This window comes from Protomyctophum bolini (assembly GCF_963924005.1).
Source record: "Protomyctophum bolini genome assembly, chromosome: 10".
Classification (NCBI taxonomy): Eukaryota; Metazoa; Chordata; class Actinopteri; order Myctophiformes; family Myctophidae; genus Protomyctophum; species Protomyctophum bolini.
In genome coordinates, this window is record NC_137871.1 from 13,455,902 (window position 1) to 13,483,764 (window position 27,863).

Below are 27,863 nucleotides of genomic sequence, written 5' to 3' on the forward strand. Positions count from 1 at the left end.
TACAGTGTATTGTCATATTTATTATATCTGTTTCTCCACCCTTGATTTAAAGGATGGATCATATGGCTTTGGCCATTTTAGTACAAAATAACGTTTGTATGCATTTAATGTACAACAAAAATATTCCCCTTAACTCATATGTTCCATATAAAATAAGGAGATCACTGTGACCATAAATAGAATAAAAATATTAAATTGAAATTATAAAAAACAGAACCTGATGGACATATAAATATGTAACACTCAAAACATAGAAAAGAAAAAAAGTACAATGTAGAGCCATCAGATCAAAGAACCATCACATAGCAGGCCTTAATAGTTTTACAATGTTATAACATCATTCAAAATAAGTTCATTGTTTAATATGCCAGCTATTACCCTCAAAAATGTTTTTAATTATTTCCTCAAATTCAAATTGTGTACATTTTGTTAAATTGACTTTGATATTCAACATGTTTACTGTTGATGCATACATGCTAGTAGGAGGGAATCAAATGTGGGACGTTCTGGTTACAGAACATGCATGTTTCTATTCATTCTGCCAGTAGCACAGCTCTGGACAGTGTCCTTATAATGATGGCTCCATATGTGACTCAATGGGGCCTAGTACTATAACCAAAATAAAAAATATTCTTTTCTCTCTTTGTGAAATGTAAACAAGATTGCTGCATTCACGCACAGTTCAAAATAACAAGAATGAACCGCGTGCACACACACACACATACAGTACAAACACATAAAACAATGAAGGAAATGTAAAGAGTGTTAAAGCACACTCATAACAATTCAGTGCAATTGTTTTTGCACAAAATTAAGGGAAGTAAGGAAGGAAGACGGAACATTTTTCAGCATTGATAATGATCAGAGTTTACTGTAAATTGAAGACGGTATTATGTATTATAAATTAATAATACCTTCTTCAATTTACAGTAACCTCACATGTCTGTCTGACATAATGTCAGACAGACATATCCTCATTATTTACATTGACAGAAACGGGCCGTCATTTTCACACTGAGGCCGATCCTTTGGTCTATCACAGAATGTACAGTACATCCATAATAACAGGCTGATCTGGGACATAGTGCTTCATCTTTGCTTTAAAGTCCCCCTCCAGTAAATTTGTTGTTTTTCAACTGTTACAATGTTTTTCAAGGCCAACATGTAGATTGATTCCAATAAGTGCATTTTGAGTGCAAATCTCACTATTTTAAGATCCACTTAAAACAGTATTTGGCTGATGGAAATGATATATGACGGTTGTACAGTGGATGCCTGGCTAGTTTGTTGTTAAATCTAGACTGCCCTTTTGGATTTTATTTCATTTTATATGGTGATGGTGGATGAGACATGTCTGTGTATCACCTTTGTGAGAATCTACAGAGTCTGCCTGGTTGCCAAAGTGGCATGCCATACCATCTGAAAGAACCATTCTACGTCAAGGGAAAAATATTAGGCACAAAGATAATAATTGACTGGAGAGGAGGTTTAGAAACAAGTTGATCTTATGGAGTAAGTTGCTTCCTCAAGCCAGCAGCCTCAGCTACTTTGTTATGCTGTGAAGTTAAGTTAACTGCATCGCAGCATTATTTGGTATATGGGGGGTGCTCAAAAGTGCTGACAGTCTGGTCAGTTAGGAAGTATTGGAAGTTAGGTAGGCTACTGCATTTCCCTAGTGGGAGTTGAATACCTTTCAAATACTGCTAAATGCATATCAAAGTGCCCCAAAAGAAAGGGCAATGAAGGGTTTTGGATGTGTGTTAGGAAGGTTACTGCGCTTGCTAGTTGGCGGAGGTGGTGGGCAGGCATACACGTGTGTTGAATGCATGTCACCGGTGTTTACTGCAAGCCATGAAGAGCAGCACCCTACGGATCCCGCGGAGACGCTCCTTTAGGGAGGTGATGGCCAGGAACGGAAGCTGGGCTCGACCCTCCAACGGAAGGACGGCTAGTAACCACCAGCACCATGACGGACCGTTAGGATTCGCCTAGAGAGGGAGAGAAGAAACGACAATGAAGGATTGCAGATTTCTCAAATATATTGATCTGTCAAATAAGCAGACGGCAAGAGACCCCAAATGCTACTGACACCACAGAAGAGATAGGGCTCTGATCAAACTGGGGAGAGAAGAGATTAACTTTGTACCTGTGGTTCTGAGTCTTTCTCCGGCATGGGCCCAAAGTGTCCTACGATGCGTTCTTTTTGCTCTTTCTTGAGAGAGTTGACCCAAATCAATGCCTGATCGTACACTGCATCATGAAGAGACTGCAGCTCCTTCTCTGCTACACCCTCCACCTAAACACAACAAACATTGCCGACACTTCAGTCATTTGGGGTTCACACCCTGCATAAAATGTTACATTATATATCTGCATCATCTGTTGCATCGTATTCTGCATTATCTGTTGTATTTGTCTTTCCCTCTCTTCTGTTATATCCATCTATCTTCCATCCATTCATAAGGTACCTTAATGTCTTCCAGGTATTCTATGTCTGCAGTGTTGTATCCATCTCTCTGGTGGTGTTGAATGACCTTGAACCTCCGTCTGCCAATAGTGTCCACCACCGAGCGACCATCAGAAAAAAACTCCACGTCCCGGATCTCCAGAAGGCACCCGTAGCTTGCAAACCTGGGGCTAATTTTTCTGTTTGAGACAGGTACAGTGTGGTGAGAATACTTGATTCATAAAACCATACACTTATGTGACCTAAGCCTGTCACAATTATTACATAATCACCTAATCGCAATTATTTGAGATAATCACCATTAATTGTCATAATTGTCATGATTTATCATAATTGTCATTTCCATGTCATACAATGTCCATACATTTTAAAACATTTTAGAAAAATAGCAGAAATAGCAGATCAACAAGCTTACAACTCGTCACTTCAAGTATAACATTATGTCAGTCATTTTGTTGTATATTTAAGTTATTTGTAATGGTGGCAGCCCTAGCACCCCCACACACACACACACACACCCATGATTTCCTTGATCCTTACCCTTTGAGGTCATCTCCCAGACACATGCCAAAGCACTTGGTTCCTGTCTCCATGCATCGCCTTATCATCAGTCTGTAGCACGGCTCAAAGATATGCAGGGGACAGGGCACGGTGGGGAAGGCCATGGTGCACACGAAGATAGGCACATTCTTGTTTAGACTGGGAAGAACAAAATGGAATGTAGTTATTGTACTTAATGTATCGAAACACTATGCAAAACCAGGTGTCAAAGTGTAAATTTGACACTGAACCCCTAATTGCTCGCGATGTGCAGGTTGGTGCATGGTTTCCTCTGCCATTGGTGTATGAGTGTGTGTGTGTGTGTGTGTGTGTGTGTGTGTGTGTGTGTGTGTGTGTGTGTGTGTGTGTGTGTGTGTGTGTGTGTGTGTGTGTGTGTGTGTGTGTGTGTGTGTGTGTGTGTGTGTGTGTGTGTGAATTGGTGAATGTAATGCACAATCTATGTAAAGCGCTTTGGATAAAAGTGCTATATAAATGTGTAAATTTACCATTTACACAAATCTTTATATTATACATTTTATAGCAATATAGTTGTGTGTGTGTGTGTGTGGTCTCTGGCAGGCAGAAACTCCATAGTAGTCCAACTTTTAGTTTTTTGTGTAAACTCAGAAATGAATGCCCTACTTGAGCATACTACAGCGTCACACAAAAATATCAGAAGTAGCACATCTACAATCTCGAAACGTGGTTCGAAGCAATGTGTTTTAAGCTTCTAGATCTGATCTAGATCTCTATTTTTGAATTTGAATCTTAAAAAGTCAAAGTTTTGGATGATGGACGACATACTGTATGACAGAGATAAATGTCCCTATCTATTCTCCCCTCTTGTTGCCACACCAATGTGTCAGCCTAATCCTAGTGACCATTGATAATCCCTCTCCGTTTCCAGTTCCTTGACATGTAGTAATTTATTTTTCCATGAAATATTAAAATGACATACTGTAGACATCATCATAGGAAAGTCTTCCACAGATTTAGTTTAACCAAAACAGCTACCTCTTGCAGTTACGTGATGTAATGTTACATAAACTGTTGCATAACCTGAGGTCAGTGGGTCAGTAGGACAAACACACGATCAGGACTAGGTCAGTAGGCCAAAAAGATGCACAGGGGAGACACACCCTAATAACATGACGGAGTTTGATGTGTGCATGCGTGCAGCAAAAGAAAAGAAACAAAAAGAAATATCCTCACTTTGAGAGTTCAGCCAGTTCTTCCAGGTTCACTTTCTGTCTGTCCATCATTTCTGAGGGGACATATTTAGCGATCAGGTTCTCCATCAATACTGTCTTATGGTATTGCCTCTGTGCCAGATACTGAAAAGATAGAGAGGGTGAAAAGGAAGTTAAACTATAAATATGAGGTAGTAATAATGTTGTTTTCTTTTTCTCTTTGTTCTGGCCCCCACCCCATACACATGTAAAGCATCTCTCCATTTTTGAGTACTTAGAAAAGCACTATAATATAAATTCCACATTATTATTATTATGGATGGAAAAGGATAATACTATTAATACTGTGTGTGTGTGTGTGTGTGTGTGTGTGTGTGTGTGTGTGTGTGTGTGTGTGTGTGTGTGTGTGTGTGTGTGTGTGTGTGTGTGTGTGTGTGTGTGTGTGTGTGTGTGTGTGTGTGTGTGTGTGTGTGTGTGTGTGTGTGTGTGTGTGTGTGTGTGTGTGAGTGTGTGTGTGTGTCACATGACTGGAGCAATAAATAAACCATTAAAATAATGTAATGTTGCTACCTTAGAGAGTTCTTGTTTACAGAGAGGGCATTTTGGGTTGTGGTCCAGACATCTCTCTAGACACTGAAGACAGAAGGTGTGACCACACGGAGTCGTAACTGGCTCATAGAAAAGCCTGTGCAGGGCAGGGATAAACGTATTAACATGACAAACATGACAAACAATATTGGCCAAAACATGTAACAATATTATATGTGAATGCAGCACACCTATAAATGATTCACATCCATACACACAAAGAAGTCCACTACAGCTATACCAATAACGTTGTGTAATCTGTCCCACCTTGGCTTTATAATGTGGGATTAGACAGCAACCCAACAAGGACCAAAATTGGATTTAGCTCATTTGAATTTAATTACCACTTACCTCATACAGAGAGAACATTCCAGATCTGTAGGGTCAATTAGGTCTGCCGCCACAGAGCTCAGTGAACCACACACCTCTGCTGACTCTGTAGAGAAATTGAAAATTTGAAAATATGAACACATGACGCAATTTGTTTTAAATCTCAACAGTTATGAATAGGTTATACTTTTTTGTTTTGTTTTTTAATTGAGTAATTTTTTTGTGTTTATCTGACTGTGTCTCTAACACTGTATGTCTGTCTGTATGGCTGCTCAGCTATTTGAAGACATGTCTAACTGTACATGCAGCGTGTTCCGACAGCTCACCAAGCTTGGATCTCTTACAGCCGTCACGCTTCTCTCCTCCATCTTCTTCCTCTCCGCTCTTTCTTTTCCGTTTGTGGAGGAAACCTCGTTCTAGCCAACCGGCATGTGCCTCGCCCTGATCTCTCACCTCTTCTCCCACTGACCTCTCACAGGGGAATTGTGGGTGCTTGAGCACAGGAGGGGAGGCAAGGAGGTTGGACTCGGATGATGATTTGCTTGTACTGAGGGACTACAGGAAGAAGCGGAGAACATGGAGGAATTGTAGAGGATGAGTATGAGCATCTTCTCTCATGTCAAGATACAAGACATTTTAACTGCAAGAAGATGAGCAGGAGTTTCTCACCTGTGAAGACTTAAGAGATGCCGTAGTGTAGAGGGAGGAAGCTGTATGTGCTGCCATGTTGTTTTTGAAGTGCATTCTGGAAGACAGCAAGCTGGAATAGTCTAAAACTCGCTCTGGAACATGGTCTGTCAGAGGAGCCAGGAGGTCACTTAGGAGCTGAAAAAAAGTAAGGAAATTATATAAGAACAGAGGAAGGAAAAGCAGATGAGAGAGGAGGAAATAATGACCGATGAGGACAGGAGAGAAAGGAATGAATGAGTTGACAGGAAGAGTTGAGAGGATACATGGAGGTCAGACACAATGTGAGGTGATTATTTTGTATATTCTCATGACACTGCATGTATCCTACCCAATGTGGCACCACTGGCTATCATTTGACTATATTAAATCTTGACTTGTATTGTAATTTGCAAATTACCAATTGATTATGTGATGGTAACCCAGTGATGGCTGGACGGCTATAGTGTTTTTAACCATATCTGAATTTCACGTTCTTGTTGTTGAATCTTAATGGATTTTTTAAAAATGCATTATTATTATCAATGTTTACCTTGTAAGCCTCACTCCTGGCCAATCTACTGGGCTCTATGGAGAGAGAGATTAGGTATTCTCTCAGAGCTTCCTCTGATCTCCCCAAAGACACCAGTGCCTGAGCCTTACGGACATGACCCTGCAGAATAACGGTGACAAATATGCATTTTATTTATTCGTGATGTTTACTGAAATCTTAACTTAACATAACTACCATATTATTTGTAGAGCAAAACATAAACATCATTACCAGGTGAAAGACATGCAAGGAAAGCATAAGAAATTCATACCTTGGACCACTGAGGCATGAGTGTGCAGGTTGTTTCTGCATCTCGGAGAGCCTGATCATAGTGCCTTAGACTGGAGTGGATCTGAGAACGGTTACTGAACAGGATGTGGTCTCTAGGAGCTGGGGAGCACAGTAAAAACTATAATGAGAGATGGCGGGATACTGACTGTTACTGTTGACAACAGACCTGGCAAAGTCATAATGGAATAATTATTATAATAATTGTGCTAGTTTCTTTAGGTCCTTCCTTACACACCAGGAGCGATAAACCATCTGAATATATCACATGATTTTCTTCACACAGAAAAATGTAACTGGTTTTATTACATCACTTTAGCGTCTTGTTATATCATATGTGTTGTAATTTACGTGTGTGTGTGTGTGTGTGTGTGTGTGTGTGTGTGTGTGTGTGTGTGTGTGTGTGTGTGTGTGTGTACAACATAATAGGTCAAATTATGCATTGCAGCCTTATAAAACGATGCAGAATTATCAAGGTCACTCACATTCCAGGTTTCATAACAATGAAAACTTATGCAAATGTCAAGGGTAGTATATAGGAAGAAGGAGACAAGTTTTCATTGTTATGAAACCTGGAATGTGAGTGACCTTGATAATTGCGTTTTCCGATTATGAGTTTGTTGAAATTATTTTTGTTAAACCTACAGTATATCTGAACCTATGTAAAAGTTATGATGAACCTTCATTATTTGCTAATTACAGATAATGTCGAGTTGACTATACATGTATATACACAATACACAGTCTATACACAAACATTGAAATATACCATACTGTATGTAAATACTTTAAATGATGACTAATCGATTTAGTCAATTATAAAAAATAAATGTGATAAAGTAATCGATAAAATAATCGCTAAGAGAATAATCATAGATGTGGCACTAATTTAAAGTTTCTCTTTGTACTTTCAGCACCAAGGCCAATGGTGTATAGCAATCAAAATGTATATTCATCCTTCTTTAAATATCTATTCATCCAAGGACGTTTTTCTGAACATGTGCACTCTTAATCCATTGCTCAAAACCTTCTATGCCTTTGCGTAAAGCTCACTAAACAGCAAGTAACTTTACTTGTTAGCAGTTTGAATGTTAATTGGGTTGGGCATATGTAAAAGGTCAATAATGTATTCTACTGATATAATCTATTAACCGAATAGCCTATACACTCAATACCAGACTAGTGACCGTTTTTCCAACTGTCTTATTGATTAGCATAGTCAAACACAAGTTACATAGCCTTCAAACTAAGACTAAAGTCAAACCATAACTCATCCCATGAAATGCATCTGTTTGCATGATTGGATAACTGTCTAAACTAAGCCATAACCATATCTCGTGGTATGGGTTCCAAACACGCCTTCCCGGCTGGTCCAACTAGTGTGTGTGTGATGCTGCTGAGTGCTGACCCACAGTAACACCCTTGGCTTGACCTACATTCACATTGCTTAGTGCTTACGGTATGTTATACAACGTGGGAGACTCTTACGCAATGTTTGGTAACGCTCAGCCGACATGGCCCCTATCGAACATGGGCCGGGCTGACATGCTTATGGAATTTAGAACTTACTTTAACTTAGTCACTCATAAATTCCAGTATTCCACAATCAATGTGAATTATGTGACAGTCACTATAGTCACATAACCTTAGTTATGTCATCACAGGCGTAGGGTTCATTCATTGGGCGGGCCATTCGGGCCGTGGCCCAGCCCAGTCCATTTAGAACTGGCCCCCCCAGACAGTCTAATTTATAAAAGAGGGGAGCGAAAAAACAAGAAATGGCACTGCCAAAATAATATGGCACTGCCATATACTCAAGCCCCTATCCAGATGTTACGCAAGCGCAATTTCGCCGAAAATGTCCACATTGCACAGAAAACAAGAAATGATGTACAAATAAAACTATAAATACCATGATTACAATCCCAGCAATGGAAAAAAAATATATAGCCTAGTGTATGACCATCAGACGTGTAGGACTCGTAGGCATTACATAATATTCTTATCTTTGGACTGTATAGACCAGACACTTTTGGATGGTTTGGAAATTAGCACCAGACGCAAATGAGCCTTAATAAGTTAATATTGGCCCATGATAATGACACATTATTCATAACTGACTGGCCATGCCACGGTGCCACCCTACCTATTAATATTGCTTGGTTATATTTCTCCAGGGCCGCTTCCATCTTCCCATCGGCATAGAGCCCGTTGCCCTCCCGTCTGAGTCGCACGGCGTGGGAGTGGAGGGGGAACCACTTGGAGAGCAGGTTGCTGAGGACCACGTTCACTCTGTGACCGGCCACGTCCGTCAGCGTGGAGCTGGAGCCGCACTCCCTGCAGCAGGCGGGCTTCTCCCTCTCCAGGCACTTCTTGCAGAAGCAGTGTCCGCACGTCAGAGTCACCGGCTCGTACAAGAAGCTCAGACAGATCCGGCATGAGAAATCGGCTGCGGGGCGTCCCGCAGCAGGAGCCTCGCAGTCAGCCTCCGCTCCTCTGCTGCTCCGGCAGCGTCCTTCTTTCCTCCGGACACTCTCTGTCAGGTACTCTAGGAGCTTTTCCAAATGCTCGGGTCCCAGTCTCTCCATTTCGGAAGCTTGTCTGTAGACGTCGAGAGCTTCGGTGAGTTTGCCCCCGAACGCCAGGGCATCCGCCAGCTTCACCATCAACTCCAGTCGGCGACTCGAATTCCCAGGCGCTCCCAGCTGGCACTCGTAGATGTCTGCGGCGAGGTCGAAGTCCTTTGCCCGAAATGCCTCCGCTGCGAGCTGCAGCATGCTCTCACTCTCTGTCCCCATAGCGAATGGCTCGCCCGGAATCTGTTCCTCTAAAGTGGCGTATAACTGCTCAATAAACCCATCATGCCAGCTCATTTTTCTGCCTGCTTCGGAGGGAGCCATAATAGTGTGATGCAGCGTTATCGCCCAGATAGGCTAATATTCTCAATGGATAAGGCATAAGACAGTGGAGAGCAGGAGAAAAAAAGCGTTATATAAAAGTCATGTGATTTTGGCCAGCTGTTCTCATTGGACGAGTTTCGTAACTGTTACAAAACAATCGTCCATGTAACAGTTTCAGTGTCGGGTCAGTCAGTCAGAGGGGCTGCGGGGAGGAAGAATGCGACTAGGTCAGCCTGACTTACGACCTGCGGTCCCCTCCCAGTATAGGCCAGGCCTACACGCTCTAATGTGTACTTTGAACCGCAGGGGGAAAGAAAGAGGATAGGTGGCCTGTCTGCATGGCTTTATAATACTGATGATTACCGTAAGTTGCATAGCCTAAGCATTCAGAGCAGACTCGGCAGAGTAGATGTACTGCCGCGGTAGTGCAGTTGCAGTAGGCGTTTTTAGGGTAGCATACCATGTCTCCCTTGTTGAATGTTTTCCGCAGTCATAAAAATTGCTGCAATCTGAGTGAGATTTTATGGCTTAAACTGAACTAACAGTTCACATGGGCCTCTCTCTCCTTTAGTTTTCGCCAGCTCTTTAGTAAACAGAAAATACATGTTCAGGTGATTTGCCATGACATTTCAGGGATACAAGTACAGTGGGGCTTTTTGAAATTTTGAAAAAAAAGTTATCCTCGTTTCTCATCATTTTGGACCATGGGCTATGGCCTATATCGTACGGCATACTATAGCGCGCCGTTTTTCATCATTTTTGATGATTTGACAAAAATGAAAAAAACGATGGGTGATAGCCCATGTTCTTTGAAATTTTGAAATAAAAAGTTATCCTCATTTCGGAAAATTGCGGAGTGTTGCGGAGGATGACAAACATTAGCAAATTGCGGAGTGTTGCGGAGGATGAGAAACATTAGCATTTATCCTCGTTTTTCATCATTTTGGATACGTACGGCATACTATAGCGCGCCGTTTAACATCATTTTTGAGGATTTGAAAAAGAATAAAAAAAAATAAAAAACGATGGGTTATAGCCCATGTTTTTTGAATTTTTGGAGAAAAGAAATCCAGGCCTATGAATTAGAGGATAAAGCTCAACAAAAAAAGTTTGTTAGGGACAAGATGACATAAATTTCCCCTTCATTGTCAATGGCGTTTTCAAAACAAACATTGAACTAAACAAACATTAAACCTGACCTAAAGCCTAAAAATATATAAAAAATAGCGGCACTCTTCTTAATATCACCATACATCACATTCCATGCTCAGCCAATCAAAGTAATCGATTCCATGCTCATACAGACACACAAAGCTGTGCATAGGCCACTCAAAAAATGTTGGATATAATGTAACAGTATATACATGTATGATATGAAAATGCACACTACATAATTATCAGACACACTACATTTACAAAATTACAATGGAAGTCTGCAGGAGTTTTTTGTGTTCTCCTTTTAGTCTAAATGTCTGACTGTTGTGTTGTTTACATCTCTGGCTACTAAATTATATTCAATCAATTTGTGTGCAAATAGTGATTCATCAAAATATTCATACACAGTTGCACCCCATTCACTCGTTTAAGAACTTAACACAACTTGTTTAAAAGGATGACTCATCTGAACAGATCATTTTAATTAAGTGACTGTAAGCTAAATCTTTAAAATAATAAACTGGTTGCATTACAGTGGAAAACTTTATTTAATATCAAAAGGAAAGAGTTGTTTGTGTGGATCCGCAAAATTCCAGCCTCATTCTTTGTCTACAGACGAGCAACTGAGCATTCAGTTGTGTATCTTGATGATCACATATTTATCAGACCAGTAGTCCTATGGGTTCTTGACTTCTTAAGTTCTTACTTCATGTTTCATAAAAAAAAAACATGTAATTGTGAAGTCCAATGTGTTATAAAAAATACCATATTGCCAGGCGCAGAAATGCATTATTTCTCCTTCCATATCACTGCAGTGCAGTGACATTAGCAAAATCCAGTTTAAAAGGCCAGGTAGATTATTGTGGGCCAGCAATGTTCGGATTCCAGTCATAAGATTTTGATAGTATGAGCTACAATTCAGTCTCTCGACAGACTATCGACTAAAGGGAAGGGGTCGCAGTTTTTCCTTTGTTTTGCAATTCAATATAATAAAACTATGTTACTGTATAATATATTGCCATGATGACTAATTTGAAAAAGGTATTGTGGCATTTCTTTGTCAAGCTAGTAGGCTACATTAGGAGTGTACGTGCTAACTTTCACAGCAGGTTCAAGAATTGTCCTGCTATAGCACCACCATGAGGTCAATTTGAACGATGTAGGGCAATTTTGTGGGAATGTTTCACGCCAATCAAATGCTGCGTTCATGATTTAAGGCATTTTGTTCAAAACGAGCCCCTTCTGCTCAGGATGGAATATGTAAAATCTGACAGATCCATCTTGATCACATGACTATATAGAATAGAGATAATGTGTACCAATTTGCATGATGTTTGGACAAAGGTTGGGCAACTGCTTCTGCTCTGGCCTCCAAGGAGTGTGTGTTTCACACCGATTGGTCCAACAGTGCTTGAGATTACACTCAACACAAAAAAAGTTAAAACTGTGTTGTTTTTGTTGAGCGACCAACACCGTCCTGTGGCCAAGTATAAGTTTCTGTTTTTGTCAGTCCTGGATCTTGAGTATGCTCCTCTTCTCCAAGTCATTCATTTCTTTGAGGATCAGTGCCACATTGTAGCGGAGTTCCTGGAACTTGGATACAGACACCTATGGTAGACAAACAGCAATGAACATACAGTACATTTTAGATTTTCAATGCACAATCCATATTGTTTCTATTACAGTTTATAGATGGAACCTTCCTACAATCATCTTTTTATTCAGCAATGACTAGAAATGAATCATTAGGTTATGTCTCTAGTCTACTCTAGAGTAGACAATGTGTCTAGACTCTGTCTAGAGCCATAACAAGGAATGTAGTGGATCCGGGGCACTGTGAACTGGCACTCCACTCACACACGTGCAGCACACGTATGTGTACTCGTTCAACTTATTTAGAACCTTAGCACCTCCCTAATGCGCCCACAACTGCAGACTGTGTGCTCACAATGCCATCCCTAACCTTGCGTCACGATCAAAAACAACCATACCATCTGCTAAAAGCTGCTGAGTGGCAACAGTGATATAAGTAGAGACCTTTGTCTTTGTTTTGGGATGTTTGGTGTTTGCATAGACATGGAGCGAAATGTTCTGTGGGTCTTCAAAGATTAGTAAAAATCACTATGCGGTGTGGTCAGACTGTTCTAGAGAACTGGCAGTTAATGAGATAAGAATTAATTTAGAGTACCTCAAAGCGCTGAGAGGTGTCATCAGATAGTTTCATCTGCATCAGAATGGATGGTTGCAGGGCCCTGGCTAAGGAGCTTGAGAGAAGAGACAGCAAAACAATTGTTCATTAGGCAGGATGAGTCAGATAAAATGTCCTCTACAGAGTCTACACTGTACTAAAACAGTTACACAACCCATGATTTAATGTAATAGGAAAGGGCTACACTCCCGCTGCAGCAGATGCAATTAATGTCTGTAATCGGACAATATTTTAAGGCAACATACAAAACATGTAACAAAAAAACCCTAATGTAATAAGCCCAAATGTTACGTTAATGACTTTGTTGAGATAGCAAAGTGCCACTTGACGTACATTATAATCTTTCGTTCTATGACAAATAAGTTCACTTAGGATCAATAAAGGAGCCACCAAAATATTATATTATCTCTCCAGTCGGTTTTCAGTGAATTCAGAATGTCATTTCAGTCATTCGACATGACACCTCTCTCTCCCTGAGTATGTTACCTGGTAGAAATGGTAACATCCACCCTCCATCGAAAGTCTTCCATAGAGGGTAAATGAGGGTCTCGCTTGGAGGCTACTGCCTCTAGTGCAGTACGACTGGATATGGAAAGAGAGAAATTAAGCACAAATGATAATTAATGAAATACAATAGAATAGTTAATGGTCAACGATTAAATAAATACATTCACAGTCAAAAACCTACCGATTTCCAAATACTGCGCTGGCAAAATCTGCGATGAAATCTTCAGGTATCCTAACAAGACATCAACAACAACAATGTCAATATACTGATTGTGTATGAGTGATCATAATGTAAAACAACGAAGCTGTTTGTTCATCACTTGAAGTTTACCTCAGTTCCCTGAGATCGTCTTTGAAAGCCTAAGCAGAAAAAATAAGCAAGATGTTAACTTCCCATGTGTAAAGTGTTTCCCTTTTCACCCATTTAGAACAGATGCAACATGTGCATGTTTAAACACATAGCAATGCCCCAACAATATACTGTGCAGTCAAAAATCTACATTACAATAATTATTTGTTTTGCTATCATTGATGGAGGTCTTCCTCAGAATCAGAATCAAGATGAGGTCCTCTTGTACTGGTATCATCCACCAGAATGACAACTACACCCCTTCCCCTCCTCAATCTTTCAGACCATTTCCCCTGACCTACTCCCTTGCATTACCAATTACCATCATCAACACATGTTTGCTGCTTTCAAGGCAGCCAGAATTATTACCTATATCAAGGAACTGACTCTGGCACTACATGCTCAGTCCGGTCAGTCCTACATGCTTTCACAACCTGTACTTGCGTTCTTTCTCTTTTAAACAATAAGTCCAGTACAAGCTTACCTCCTGTTTGAGGGAAGACACAGGGATGAGGATGGCCTCGGTCAGCAATCTGTACATACCAGCCACGATGTGACTGAGTCTCTCCTCAGTGACAGTACTGGTCTCTGCTATTGACTTCATCACGTCTCTGCAATCTTTACCTTCTAGGGCACTCACGACCGCTGGGGAAGGAGTCATGGCATTTACTACAGTAAAATGTCTAAACAGGCAGACGTGTAATGTAACTAAGTAAGTATATGTTCTCAAGTACAGTTAAACATTTTGAGGCATTTGTTTTACTTTCTTCCGTATACAAATTTCAGCCTACTTTTACTTCTAAATATAGTAGTAGTCCTTGGTCCAATAATGTGGGGGAGAAAGTCACACTTCAGTTTCAAGGTTGGTGAATAAAAAAAAATCCACTTTTGTTCCATACTGTACGTTTTTCATTTTTACTTCCTTAACTGTATATATATGTGATGATTTCCTTTTTTCATAGAAGTGTATATTTGTATGTCTTTAATGTTCTGATGAATTGAAAATGGAGGGTCCTGATGTAAACAAGTCTACTTTTTCTGGTTTTATGTAGTAGATTTTGTATAGCCCTAGAATGTACAGAGACATTCTATGGCTATTGAACTGTACTATCGTTTGAACTGCACCAATTCTACAAACTGTTTTTGATTGATTGAAATCTTTATTAACAGTTTGCAGAATTACAGTACATTTCAAGCACAAACTCAATACATCATACATACATACATTCATCAATCAATCACTCACTCACTAAAGACTTACAGAATGGTGTTTAATTAAGCTACGTACAAACACTCTCACCTAGAAGCATTTATGTTACATTTGAGTAATGTTTTTGTAACAGAAAGCAATTAAAGCACTGTACCGTTACCTTTAAGTATTTTTCTGAACGTATCTTGGCCCACATCTTTGAGGTTTTTCGACATAGTTTCGATTTCTTGCGGTATCCTGCCTCCAAGAAAAGTGGTGTCTTTTGCGTGGCTTGCAGACATGGTAAAACATGCAAAGCTACACAATTTTATGGAATAATAATTGTTGCAAAGGCTGTTGTTTTGGTTTTGATTACCCGTTTCTTTGACAGCTTCCGCCTTAAGTCACATGTTTATTTTCACCCTAGCTTTCTGCTTTAGCCTGGCTGTGTCAATTAGTTAAAAATAACTCGATTTCCCCGGAAGTGGATTGATTTTGCTTTCAAGATAAATCCTAGATTTATTTTAAGAGACGTCTCATAAACCAACTAGCGTCTTACTTTGAAGTACTGTTATCGGAAGTTTAATTGGTACTTACGCTGACTTGACGCCGCTTGTGGTCTCCAGCAGTGTTGCCATGTCTGCTTATTCTAAACGACTTCGGGGTTCTTTAACTATAAAGTTTTTGTGTCACTGTCACATAATTGTGGTATTTTATCATGGACATTAGTGAGGACTAACTAGTTACTAGTATATGAAGATACGTTCAAACGTGGAGAAGTGGTCCTTAACGTGCTCATGTCGCTGGTTTTGGGCTTGTTTTCATAGACCTGGCTGCTGATTTCTCTCACACAATCTGGCAACAGTGGTCCCCAGTCTCGCGGTGTCTCGAGGTGACGTCACGTGAGTTTACAATCGGCATCCGTTGAAAAGAAAGGATTTGCTAATGGAGGTGATAGAAAAGGTTGTTCTCTGAACGACAAAAAAGGTTGGTAATCCTTTAGTTTGAGTTAAAAATGCTGCATTGAACGTTTTGATATTAGACGTTGAGATACTTCGTTTCATCGTTCGAGATAGTTGTGTGTGACACTGTGTGTGTGTGTGTGTCTCTCGTTTGGTAACGTAACGCTAGTGGGTTAGTATCACAGTCTATGGTTAGTATTTATGGCTGGTTTACAGTTTGTTGTACACCGTGCCGCGCACCGAAAATACGCGATTTACAAGCTCGTCACGCGTTGCGCTGCGGCCTGGCTACAAGACGGTGAGAGCTTGTAGATCGGTGTTTTTGGTGCGCGACACCGGCCTACAACTAATTATAAATCTCCTTAAATGTCTTCTTTCCCACTAGCTTACTTCTTTAACGTTGCCTGTGTTTGACTCAGACTTTGACCACAACCTTCTGCCTGCTGCAAATGTTTTACGGTTTTAAATGTCTCAATGTGCTGCCATGAATGACCGCGTGTTGATCAGTACGGATGACATGTTTGTTTTGTAGCAAAATATTAGCATCCTAGCTAGCTTTCGCTTACAAACGTCAGCGATAATGACGCGGTCAACAACATACCTTTAGCGCAGCGTTGAGGCAATATTTACTGTTCTATTTGCAATGCATGCATTGACGTTTTGAGCTGTGAAGGTATTTTATTCACGTTGAAACACGCGTGTGTACAGTCAGTCAATCATGCACCAACCCACATAACTTTACATTTCTTGCTTACTTAAAGGTAGAGTCAGTGATTTCACTTAATTCAAATATCACTTATTTTTTTGTTTTGTTGTGATAATCCTCCCTACTATAGAGTGTGCTGACCATATAAGGAGTTCCTCCCTGTCCCCAGTTAACCCCTGGGGGTCAAAAAACCTTAGGTTTCATTTTTGTTCTCTATCCTGATTGGATGAAAGCTTGGGTCCCACAGCCAAAAACGAAACCTAAGGTTTTTTGACTGAAATCACTGACACCCCCTTTAAAATGGTTTAGCATATTAGCCAAACGTAGCTCTGATCCATAGCCCTGAAGTCATTAGAGCTATGGACCAGAGCTAAGCCAAACTTAATGAGTCCTTGTGACTGTCTGTATCGTTATATAACGAGCCTTTGAGCCTGCTCGGATAAGAATAAGGAGGTTTAAATATTTAGATGAATTGTGATTTGTTTATTCCTGCAATCTATAATCAATTAGAAACATTTAGGATTGGGCCAAAGCAAAGTTACCATGTTTACCCATGGTAACTGGACTAAGCTCAATGACTTGTTTACAGCCAGGCCCTGCTCATAGAACATTTCATGGTAGGGGTTCAAGTTCAATGCCTTGCTCAAGGGCACTTCAACGGTGATAATTTTAACGTGCCGGTCCGGGGATACGAACTAGCGACCTTCCGGTATCAAGACCGCTTCGCAAACCGTTCGACCACCGCTGCCCCATATCTCCATATCCAATATAGATCATTCATTACATATCCATCCGATTGTTTGTGGAATCTCATTATCTCACTTGTATGAAACAGTGACTGACAAGTTGACAACATGCACTTATAAAACAGTAAGACACAGTTAGAATGATGAAAATAAATAAAATCAGTGTGTGGGATTCGAACCGTCTTCGTAATGAACAAAAAAAACACGTGTGAGTGAGCGGTGCTACTGTACCGTGTGGGGGTCCCCGCAACATCCAGACCCCCAGGAACGTGCCCAGGGGGGCGGCCCGGTTCCGCGAGCCGCCCCACTTCCGAAACGGTCGAGAAGTGACAGAGTTGAGGATCATACAATGCATAGTCTGGATTTTCGGTGGTGATGTCATCAATGTCACCCTACTTTGTATAATGCCTCCTCTTCTTCAGTCTTCTGTTCCAAATTTGCATTTCCACGTTGTTTACAATGTCCAGCATTGTTGATTTTCCAAGCCTGCATGGAATGGAAATAAGCCTGGTTTCATCTAGCATCAGTATTATAATGACTGAAATATTAAATAATCTGCATATCAGCACCCCCACCACCCCCGGACATTGTGGTACTGCAGCTACAACTGATTTCAAAGTCTAGAAAGGTTATATCAGAGTGATGATTGAGGCTCAAACCATTAGAAATAACCTTGAGGGACATGGACAATATGATATTAAAAGCAGTTTTAAAATGCATTTGTATTATATATATATATATATATTTATATATTGCTCCTCCATCTGTTTCAGCAGCAGGCAGCCATGTCTGATGCTTTGTATGAGAAGTTTTTGGCCCCTGAGGAGCCCTTCCCTCTGCTCTCCCAGAGAGCCACCCTGAGTGATGTGGGAACACTGGATGTTAGTGACTTTGGTTGTCAGCTGTCATCCTGTCACAGGACAGACCCTCTGCGCCGCTTCCACACTAATAGGTAAGCTCTAATTGTGTGTGTTTCAAAATTCTCTTTCATTACATTAAATAACTTTGCATTGCTGTGGAAGTAAACTGGATTTAATGTCCCCCCCCCCCCCTTTGAGTTAGCAGTGATTTAACTTGTATTGTTATTTTCTGCTCCTGTAAAGCACTTTGTAACTGTTTGGAAAAGTGCTACAGTATATAAATAAATTCATTATAATTAAATAAATTATCATTAGAGTCTAATTCAAATCCCTTTATTTCTATGAAAAATAAGGGACGCTCATACATAATATAGTAAAAGTTTATTGGCCTGGGCCGAGCGGTCCAGCACCAAGGCTGGTAATCCAGCTGGACAGTGTCGCAGGCTCGAGTCCCGAGTCCGACGACCTTTGTTGTGCGTCTTCTCTCCCCCTTTCCTGTCAAGCTACTGTAACCTATCAATAAAGGCAAAAAACACCTGTAAACCTGTGATGTGACAGACTTTTCGAAGTCCTGCATATACCTACTCCCTTTCGGAACCCTCGGTTAGCTTTTCTGAATTTTGGACGTCGCTACCCTAGGGTCCATCGTAGCTTATTCCACCCTCTACTATAGGATGCAGATTTATATACTCTCTGTTCACGGAGACCTGGTCGGTCGCTTGAGTGTTGGTGAGATGTTTCAAAGATGCATACAGCTTTAGGAGACTGCCGCAACGTGTGCGAAGCGGCGTTAAACGCCGTTGCCATAAGTATTGTTTTTTAAAGGTTTTGCTTCACTGAAATTCTCTCTCCTCTCTCTTCCTTGACTTCCTTGTTGACTTCCCATTATACCGCCTCCCGTGCGGCGACTGGCTAGCTGCACGTCCTAGTTACTACATCTGATTGGCCGACTGCGTACATGCAGGATGTTTATAATGCTGTTGTGTCGTGGGAGGTGGGACATGGGAAGTGAGGAAGAGAGAATTTCAGCAAAGCAAAACTTAAAAAAAAGAAAATACTTAACGGCAACGGCGGTTAACGCCGCTTCGCACACGTTACGGCGGTCTCCTAAAGCTATTGCATGCATCTTTGAAACATCTCGCCAACACTCAAGCGACAATATTCACATCTAAATCGATTTGGGATAATAAGCATGTCTCAAACTTTTGTCCCCTTTGACATTTTACCCTGAAGGTGGAACCTTACTTCATGTGGAACCAGTGTTGCCAGCTCAGAGTGCAGTGAGGAACTTTTCTCCTCTGTCTCAGTGGGGGACCAGGATGACTGTTACTCCCTTCTGGATGACCAAGAGCTAACATCCCTGGACCTGTTTCCAGAGGGAAGTGTTTGTAGTGATGTATCCTCATCTATCAGCACCTACTGGGATTGGTCAGACAGTGAGTTTGAGTGGCAGGTAGGTTAATAGCTTGACCTAACACAACTCTTGGACTAATTTATTATTATGCAAATGTAGTAATTTACCAATATGCTGATGAGCATATTCAACAATTTTTAGTGAACCGCTAACCGTTGACACCCCTAATTTAAACTGACATGCTAGACCTGCATCCTAAGTGCATGAAGAATAATTGTGGTTGCTGGTAATGGTCTTGATCTAGAAATCAAAGATTTTGTGTTTCCACTTTTACATTTCAAGCATTTTCTTGATTCTCACAATTTGTCGGCTTCATGTTATCCTCCCAGTTGCCAGGAAGTGACATCGCCAGTGGCAGTGATGTGCTTTCTGATATCATCCCAAGTGTGCCCAGTTCACCCTGTCTGTTTTCCAAGAGGAAGGCCAAGCCCCACCCTCACCGCAATCTAGATGAGCTGCCATGGAGCGCCATGACAAATGATGAACAGGTACCAAACACCACCCTGTAATCACTGTACTGTCGAAGCACGTGACGCTAAAGGAGTCCAGGAAATGGAGGGAACATGTAGTTGATCCAGTGTGATGGTTTACTTTGTGATATTTTCCTCTCCTTGCAATGCAAGCCGATGGCTTCAGTGATGTCACACAGAATGGCATTCTTCCACAGGACCAAACAAGGCAAAGCAGAGTTTATTACATTACACAAGTGTGTATCAAATTGCAACCTTATCTAGATTCCAGATATTTCCGATCCTTAGGATCTGTCAGCAAGGCTATATTTTCAAATAATTAAAATATTTGAAGGTTGTGGGCTTGTGGCACAATTGACTTTGCCGAAGTCTTTGTGTCGTGGGAAAAACTATTTATAACCATACTATTCAGATGATTTTAAGATTCTTGCCCTTTAGTTCTCCCAGGACCATAAGTCAATATTGAGTTCCAATTGTTTGTGTTGGAAATAATGTAAATATGTTTATCTCTGCATCTACCGAGTATCCGAGTCTTAAAGACCATGACAGAGATGCTTACACTGCTCAAAGAGGGTTCATGTGTGTATCTTTGTGTGCTTTCACCTCAAGGTTGAATACATAGAATACCTGAGTCGCAAGGTGAGCACAGAGATGGGGCTGAGAGAGCAGCTGGATATCATTAAGATCATCGACCCCTGTGCCCAGATCTCTCCCACTGACAGCGAATTCATCATCGAGCTCAACTGCCTCACTGATGAGAAACTAAAACAGGTGCGGGCCAACAGATACCATCACAGTATTAGATTTATTATTGTCATTATCATGGTCACAATTATTGTTTAAGGTTTGCAAATGTGTATTCATAAAGTTATGTTTTTTTCTAACATGTAAAAAGATTCAAAGTATGTGTCTAAAAAGTATTAATATTCCATTTCAACAAAAAAACTGTCTACTAAAGACAACAAAGCCTATATACGAGTACGACGTCTATACAGTGTTTTAGCTTCCAGTTGGCTCAGCCTTTATTTGAAGTGCTGTGGTTTTTAGGTACGTAGCTATATCAGGGAGCACAGCCCCAGACAACGAGCCAGCACCACCAGGGAGAGCTGGAAAAGGAGTGGCCACAGCAGTGCCAGTACCAGCGGGATCAGTGGAGCTAGCAGCAGCAATGCTAGCATGGTCAGCTCTGCTAGTTCGTCTACTGGTTCTACGGCATCTAACTCAATAGCAGGTGAGGTTGTTGGTCTCAAGGTCATCGGCTCATAGTAGCAGTGCTGAAAACATCATCACTGGTAGTAGTGCTAGCAAAGTCTAATAATCCAGGCCCCTTCATTATTTCCAGGTAGCAGATTGTGGAAAATCATCACCAAGTAGAGGTATCGATGGCTACTTTGTAAACTAATTTGCCTATTTGCGGTTTAAACTGCATTTGACGTGGGTCCGAAAAACAAAAAACAACACAAAAGCAACATAAGAACAGCTTATATTCATGAAACCAGAAAGTTGAGAGCAGATATAAACCCCTTTCTCCTTCGGGCCCTGCCTACACAGTAATGACATCCAGCCGTTTACAATGCTGACAATGGGGAGCCATCGCAATATCCAACAAGTGCATTTTCTCAATATTGTCCAGTCCTAACATACACATTTCCTGACTTGTATCATTCTCTCCAGCATTTCTTTCTGTCTCTTGTGCGTTATAGTATATACTATGACTGCCATCTCCATTGCAAAGTGCTAAGCCAGACAGGTTTTAGGGCATAATTGCTGCCTGGTCACAAAACATTAACCATTAGCCATCCAGACTTTCCTGGAGGTCACTGATTGTCTAGGGAGTTCAGTTTGTAAATACATCAAAGATGCGATTATAATCCATCCAGAGAACAATATAGTATCAACTAAAAGTGAAGTTTATGAGGGGAAAAGGATTAGCAGTGTTGAGTGTTGCGCTGAACCAACGTGCTCTGTCACTGTCTCAGCATGACCAGACACACATAGGCGAGGCATGTGGCCGAGAACTCGCAACACAGACTCATTGCTTGCCAATATGGAGTGTGTGCATGCATTCAAAACGTTATTGTTCATCATGCGTGATGTGATAAAAGCATTTGTTTTCGGTAGGTCAGGAAGTGACTCATTGAGTTTGTCACACAGTAATATTTATAGTAGTATGTATTAAAAATAGCAGGTGGGAGAAATTCATTGGCATAACAGAAAAAGGGGTAATTTAACAAGTAATTGTTCACGTTAACCATGTTTCAGGTGGTCCAGCATCAGCCTGTAGTGGAGGCAGTGTAGCAAACATCAGCAGAGCTCACAGTGATGGCAACCTGTCCAGTGCTGCAGAACGCATTAGAGATTCTAAGGTAAGTTGTGTGCAATTGTTGGCATTCTTAAGTAAGCAAACCCTATGATATAGGGCAGGAGCCTAGCTCCTGTTTCTGTAGCGTGAGGCAGCTTGATGTACAAGTACACCCCCTGGACATGACACTAGTATGTCGCAGGGACTTACCCCAGTCAAACTCTTGATGCTAAGTGCCAAGCAGTCTTTGGTATGACCCGGCCAGGGATTGAACTCCGACCTTCCAGTCTCAAGGCGGACACTCTAACCACAAGGCTGCTTCTCCTTTTGTTTCATAATTAGTTTAGGCCGATTTGCTTTATTTGGGTATTCTTTTCACATTAGTGCCAAATCAGTTGGGTCCAGACTCCACACACTGTAATCCAAATAACAGAACCGATAGCATAACAGTAGGTATGCATGTGTGTCCCTCTGTAGAAGCGTTCTAAGCAGAGAAAGCTCCAGCAGAAAGCCCTGAGGAAGCGTCAGCTCAAAGAGCAGCGACAGGCAAGGAAGGAGCGTCTAAGTGGCCTCTTCCTCAACGAGGAGGTCCTGTCTCTCCGCGTCAACGAGGAGGACGACCGCGGGGATGACCTTGACGTGCTCATGTGACACCAGTGAACCAATCAGTGCTCCCTCTACGTCTCACCACATGACCGCTGCCGCATAGCTCGCTTCATAGGTGACGCTAACACATAGCCTAAGACAGATGCATCAGGCACGCAGTGGAGCCACTGCACTTAACTTATGAAGTGGGGTCCTACCTTTCTAGAGGAGTGTATATACCGCCAGCACAAAGAAAAAGCCTTATCAGATGATTGTTAGAATTACAAATCCCTTAAATTAACTAATACTTGTTTGTTACAACGTAAGCGGAAACGCTGAGCTGATACATAATGTGTGATACATTATGTGATAAAAAAAATAAACACCATTTCGGATTATCCATAATGGCTAGTAGTGTTTACTTAAATGTACTTCATCTTACCGGTACCTCTCTTTCAATTACTTTACATACATGAATGAAAGGAGCTTTAACCACATGAACCCTAGCATCCCTATTTTGGGGCGAACATTTGGCACAAATGTCTCATCTGCAACCTTGTGAGGTTGTTGATGTGTTATCTTTGGCAAAGATTTGGTGTAGAGCCCTGGGGGACTCCAGTCAACTATAGGGTTTAAGTGGTTAACAGCTGCTGCTTGCAGGAGGAGTCTTGGCAGCAGCCAGTGATGGCATGTCTTCTGCTTTTGACCAGCAGCTAATAGTTGTTGATGGAGACAGTCTCCTTTGTGTCTCCATAGGGAACCACTGCTGGTCCTCAAATTATTGGTTTAGGAATGCAACAAAAACAAAAATATCCATGAATCCAATTCTCCATGGGGTGAGTAATTGATAGATTTGTTTTGGTTTTGTTTGAACTATCCCGTTTAAGAACTTGAATGGCATTCAGGAGCCCTAGTTTGAATAGCCATGGCTTTCAAAGGAGATTTCCTGGTTATTGTTATTTTGACTGAATTGGGAAGGGCTGTCTTGTACCCTTTTTGTTTTCACTTTGTAAAAATGATTAAGAACATCTATTTTTGAGGTGTAGAACTATAATCAAATAATGATGTGTATATCAATAATCATTTTTTTTAAACCCCACTATTGCTTTGATTTGACTGTCAAAAACGAGTAGTTTCCTAAAAAGGGTATCAAATTTGTCCGATAAGGCTGTTTTTTTTGCCCTGGTGGCATTTACGTCCCTCCAAAAAGTTGGTGGTTGGACCACCATAGTACCCCACTTGACAAGTACAGTGGGGTCAGAATACTCATGATACAAAATGACTTCTGTACTGCCTGCTTACAAATAGTAATTTCCATACACATTATGTATAGACAATGCTGACGTTATCTATTGTCCATGGCATAGCTTGCTGATGCTTCTACTAGCATGTTATTGCTAGTAATGAGAAAGCCTTTGGATATTATAATGCTTGAATAGATATTAGCCATCATATACTGTAGCCTTGCTAGCCTGCTTAACAGTTATCATGTCATTGGCGTGGATCTACGGCAATTAATAAATGCTACACTCCACACCATTGCCGTTGATTTATGGCAATTGGTGTTTTATAGTGCTTTTGATTGATCAAGTCATAATGCTACTCATGTTGGCACCTGGTTGCTAGCTGTTGTTGTCAATAACACTGCATCACGCCATCTTGATCGTCGTGCCCATAAACATCCACTCTTTATCTGTTTCTTTCAATCGCCTGTATCTCCTATTCCTTATCCCAGATCGCATTGTTGGTCAAAACAAGGTTTTTCCACGGCCCAGAGCAGACTCTGTGAGGCCTTCCATTAGACTCTGTTGGCTCCGTTTGTTAAACTGGACGTGACCACACATCGGCCAACTTCCTAACATAAGATCAAGACCGGAAGTCTGGAAATGTGGCTTTTCAAAATAAGAGCTGAACCGGGTAAATGCTGGCTTTAATTCTATCACAGTTATCAATACATGCTGGTGTAGTTTGGGTTAAGGTCTGGTAGACATTTTTGCTGACACAATGTCACACTGTACATATACACAGTCACATTGCAAGTATCTTTTGCATTGCGGCTCAACTAATTCAATGAGCAATGGAACACTAAGCGTAAAAGCACTATGTGCTGGAAGTGTCATTCTCCTGTTATATGGAGAAAATGTGGATGTTTGGTGGGGGCAGCGCCCTGGATTTTCTGCATGCATGTGCTGTCCAAACTTTTGTCGTACTTGGCTTAAAGGTATCTTCAACAGAATAGGAAATACTCAACTGAGTACTGAACTGAATACAAACTGGGTACAGCACAAATGGAGGAAATGGGTCAAATTGGGTTGGCTTTGTTAAAAGACTAAGCACATTTAACACTCTTGCAACTAAGTGATCACATTTGAGAAGAGGGATTGGTCACAGCTCTTAAATTAATCAAAAAACCTCTGGATTAGTTAAGTAATTACCTGATCTGACACAGAAAAGCACTTTTCCAGTTGTAGTCAGATGGGTGAATTTGGAATTAAGGTGAGCAGAAGTCGGGACAAGAAATGTGAACTACTTAAACTCACAATTACAAAACTACATAATGTGGAAATTTAAGGATTTCTGAAACCTGTAAATACATGGGCAAATGTCTCTAAATCATCCAGCTTGCTGAGGGATGTGGTTCCATTTCATCTATAAGGCTTAGAGGGAGTACTGAAACATTGCATGCTTAAAACATCACCACAAAATTGCACGAATACTGGTGAACTAACAACTAGCATTATTTGCAAAAAAAGTTTAAAAAATAAAAAAAATGGCTTTGTTCTTGTAAATAAATGTTGGATAACAGTATATTTCCTTTAAAATGTCATAACTCTAGAAGTTTGAGAATCTGAACTTTACCTTTGATCTGTACATAACGCTCATAACAAGGTAGTGAACTACATGCACTACTTTTGAATGGTGCAAGAGTAGTAAATTGCTGTCAACTTCACATTATTTTTGATATTGCATATTAATTTGATGCATTGTTTTCTTTTTCATCTCATACATACACATACATCTGGGGTCTTTCCCTCAACTCAGGCCTAATTTGTCATGGTGTGGGTTGGCATAATGTTTGAGTGTCGATCCCCAAATTATTTGACCACCATAAGAATTTCAACATTGCTTTATGCCAGTTGTTTGTTCCAGAATACCCATTACTTTTTAGTTATATTTTCTTTGTATCCTTGAGTTGTTTGAGTATAAAGGAGAGCGATGAGCTTAAGATTTTCATTGTTCTAGTACTTTTTTGTTTTGCTCTCGTCTCTAAATGGTAGCAAGCAACTTTGGCTGTTATCAGTGTTCGATCTGTGTGACTTAAGTTGAACTGGTTTCTACTTGAGCATTTGCATATATTGATTTACATTGGTATAATGTAACATTAAACAACACAATATTGATAAAGCACCTGGTGTAAAAGGAGTTTCAGGTTCAATGTCAGCTGATTTATTGAGGGTAATGTTTTGTCAATAGTTTTCTCTTTAGTTATTGTAGTACTTCTCCTTTATAACACTGTCTCACAACAAATCGGCTTTGCTTTCTAATGTTTTCTGTATAGTGGGCCTTTGCTTTATTTAATTTCTCATTTATGTTATTGCTTGAAGCAATTACAGAGAAAAGATTATTGTGCATTCAGTAGTGATGAATTAGAATTCTATTTTGACTAGTGAAATGAAAATAAATTTGAGATGGATAAAGGTGATTACGGTAGGTATCTGCTGTGCGATGCATCAGAGCCAGTTGTCTACTCTATGTATACATGGTGCCAGTTAATTCCTATCTCTCGCCTAATGTTTCTCCATTTATGGGACAACTAAACGTGGGTTCACAGATGTTTCTATATACACAGAAAATGTGTCTTGGTTGAAATATTGATCAAATCCACTAATGATGTTGGAGAGCAACACATAACCTCACCCATCCTCAAACACTGGCCTGTTTTTCTATTTCTCATTCCTCCAGCCTACCTATGATATCTAGAGCCCATGGATGGTTTTCAACTGGTCCTGGGGACCAATGCTGCTATGAGTTTTATAATGTCAGTAGTTAATCACAGTCACTTGATATTTCAAGTCGTCCCTGACCAGACAGCTAGAATGAAAACCCAACAGGAACTGATTTAAGTCCAGAGCCACTGTTATGACCTGGCCAGGTCTCTGGGGGATTTTTTTTTTACAAGGACCCATGTATCCACTTTAACATAATGAAAATGAAGCATTCTTCCCTATTATGAAGTTGAAATTGTACATGCGCTCCTATTTTCTGTTGGTATAGCATGGGTTTAAGTTAGAATACTAAAATGGTGGTGCCACCCACTGCCAATCAAATTGTCAATTTGGTTCCACCTGTTGCAGATATTGTCTATCAGAATTTCTGTTCTGTTCTGTTACTATATCTGTCATTATGGAAAGGTAGTTATTCAATGTTCACCCGCTGACTGGATATAATGTACCCGGAGAAGCATCAATGGTGAGACTGCAGTTCTGACTGTGGTCCACTGTACTATGATGTGTTGTAAACTTAATAAAATGAGGTTGTGGCACCCTATTGGTCTTTGTATTCAAAAAATGTTTTATTGTGTGTGTGTGTGGGGGTGTGTGTGTGTGTGTGTGTTAGTTATAGTGTTAATTTTGATAAATGTATATTAGTAATCATTGAGTGTTTACTCAGTAGTACTAGTAACGGGTCTCTGTCTCTCCAGCTCTTAAAGTATTTAATAGGGATGCCAGTGTCCTCCAAACAGGAGAGAGAGAGAGTATACAGGATAAAGTTGAATGATTAAGCAAAAATAATCAGGGAAATCGAAATAAAAGGCGTCTCTCCTGATTAGATTAGTGTCAGTGACCCACGCGAGTCACATCACTCATGCCAGTAGGTGGTTAAACA

At 40.6% G+C, this 27,863-nt stretch overlaps 3 protein-coding genes across 7 annotated transcripts; 1 reads left to right on the forward strand and 2 right to left on the reverse strand.

Moving 5' to 3' along the window:
• On the reverse strand, positions 1–10,040 carry LOC308322059 (LON peptidase N-terminal domain and RING finger protein 3-like). 2 transcript variants are annotated; one of them, XM_080773256.1, is made up of 12 exons: positions 8,769–10,040; positions 6,606–6,724; positions 6,335–6,454; positions 5,785–5,940; positions 5,442–5,670; positions 5,137–5,221; positions 4,768–4,882; positions 4,220–4,341; positions 3,008–3,166; positions 2,469–2,646; positions 2,147–2,296; positions 1–1,988 (listed from the first exon to the last, which is right to left on the reverse strand). In XM_080773256.1, the coding sequence occupies exons 1-12, from the start codon at positions 9,520–9,522 to the stop codon at positions 1,830–1,832; spliced, it is 2,346 nt and encodes a 781-aa protein (XP_080629382.1). In that variant the 5' UTR covers positions 9,523–10,040; the 3' UTR covers positions 1–1,829. The 2 variants fall into 2 exon arrangements, 1 of the variants encoding a protein (XP_080629382.1); XR_013964676.1 differs by having other exon boundaries at positions 1,851–1,988; positions 2,147–2,321.
• Positions 10,041–11,139: 1,099 nt separating this feature from the next.
• Positions 11,140–15,339, reverse strand: commd5 (COMM domain containing 5). The gene is made up of 7 exons (XM_080773257.1): positions 15,113–15,339; positions 14,227–14,387; positions 13,725–13,753; positions 13,575–13,625; positions 13,373–13,468; positions 12,866–12,941; positions 11,140–12,285 (listed from the first exon to the last, which is right to left on the reverse strand). The coding sequence occupies exons 1-7, from the start codon at positions 15,231–15,233 to the stop codon at positions 12,184–12,186; spliced, it is 636 nt and encodes a 211-aa protein (XP_080629383.1). The 5' UTR covers positions 15,234–15,339; the 3' UTR covers positions 11,140–12,183.
• A 204-nt stretch (positions 15,340–15,543) lies between these two features.
• Positions 15,544–27,526, forward strand: fam199x (family with sequence similarity 199, X-linked). 4 transcript variants are annotated; one of them, XM_080774615.1, is made up of 8 exons: positions 15,544–15,922; positions 18,122–18,297; positions 19,439–19,658; positions 19,949–20,107; positions 20,699–20,860; positions 21,137–21,320; positions 22,352–22,455; positions 22,869–27,526. In XM_080774615.1, the coding sequence occupies exons 2-8, from the start codon at positions 18,131–18,133 to the stop codon at positions 23,040–23,042; spliced, it is 1,170 nt and encodes a 389-aa protein (XP_080630741.1). In that variant the 5' UTR covers positions 15,544–15,922; positions 18,122–18,130; the 3' UTR covers positions 23,043–27,526. The 4 variants fall into 4 exon arrangements, with proteins under 4 accessions (XP_080630741.1, XP_080630742.1, XP_080630743.1 ...); XM_080774616.1 differs by having other exon boundaries at positions 15,853–15,922; positions 18,125–18,297; XM_080774617.1 differs by having other exon boundaries at positions 15,855–15,918.
• The last annotated feature ends 337 nt before the right edge of the window (positions 27,527–27,863 follow it).

Coding starts and splice junctions, on each gene's coding strand:
- fam199x (XM_080774615.1), top strand. CDS start 18,131: ATGTCTGATGCTTTGTATGAGAAGTTTTTGGCCCCTGAGGAGCCCTTC. Junction 20,861..21,136: donor CTGATGAGAAACTAAAACAG/GTGCGGGCCAAC, acceptor TGTGGTTTTTAG/GTACGTAGCTATATCAGGGA. Junction 21,321..22,351: donor GGCATCTAACTCAATAGCAG/GTGAGGTTGTTG, acceptor ACCATGTTTCAG/GTGGTCCAGCATCAGCCTGT.
- commd5 (XM_080773257.1), bottom strand. CDS start 15,233: ATGTCTGCAAGCCACGCAAAAGACACCACTTTTCTTGGAGGCAGGATA. Junction 14,388..15,112: donor GTTCAGAAAAATACTTAAAG/GTAACGGTACAG, acceptor CTCCTTCCCCAG/CGGTCGTGAGTGCCCTAGAA. Junction 12,942..13,372: donor GATGTTACCATTTCTACCAG/GTAACATACTCA, acceptor TCTTCTCTCAAG/CTCCTTAGCCAGGGCCCTGC.
- LOC308322059 (XM_080773256.1), bottom strand. CDS start 9,522: ATGGCTCCCTCCGAAGCAGGCAGAAAAATGAGCTGGCATGATGGGTTT. Junction 5,671..5,784: donor CATCTCTTAAGTCTTCACAG/GTGAGAAACTCC, acceptor TTCTTCCTGTAG/TCCCTCAGTACAAGCAAATC. Junction 2,647..3,007: donor CTGGGAGATGACCTCAAAGG/GTAAGGATCAAG, acceptor TGTCTCAAACAG/AAAAATTAGCCCCAGGTTTG.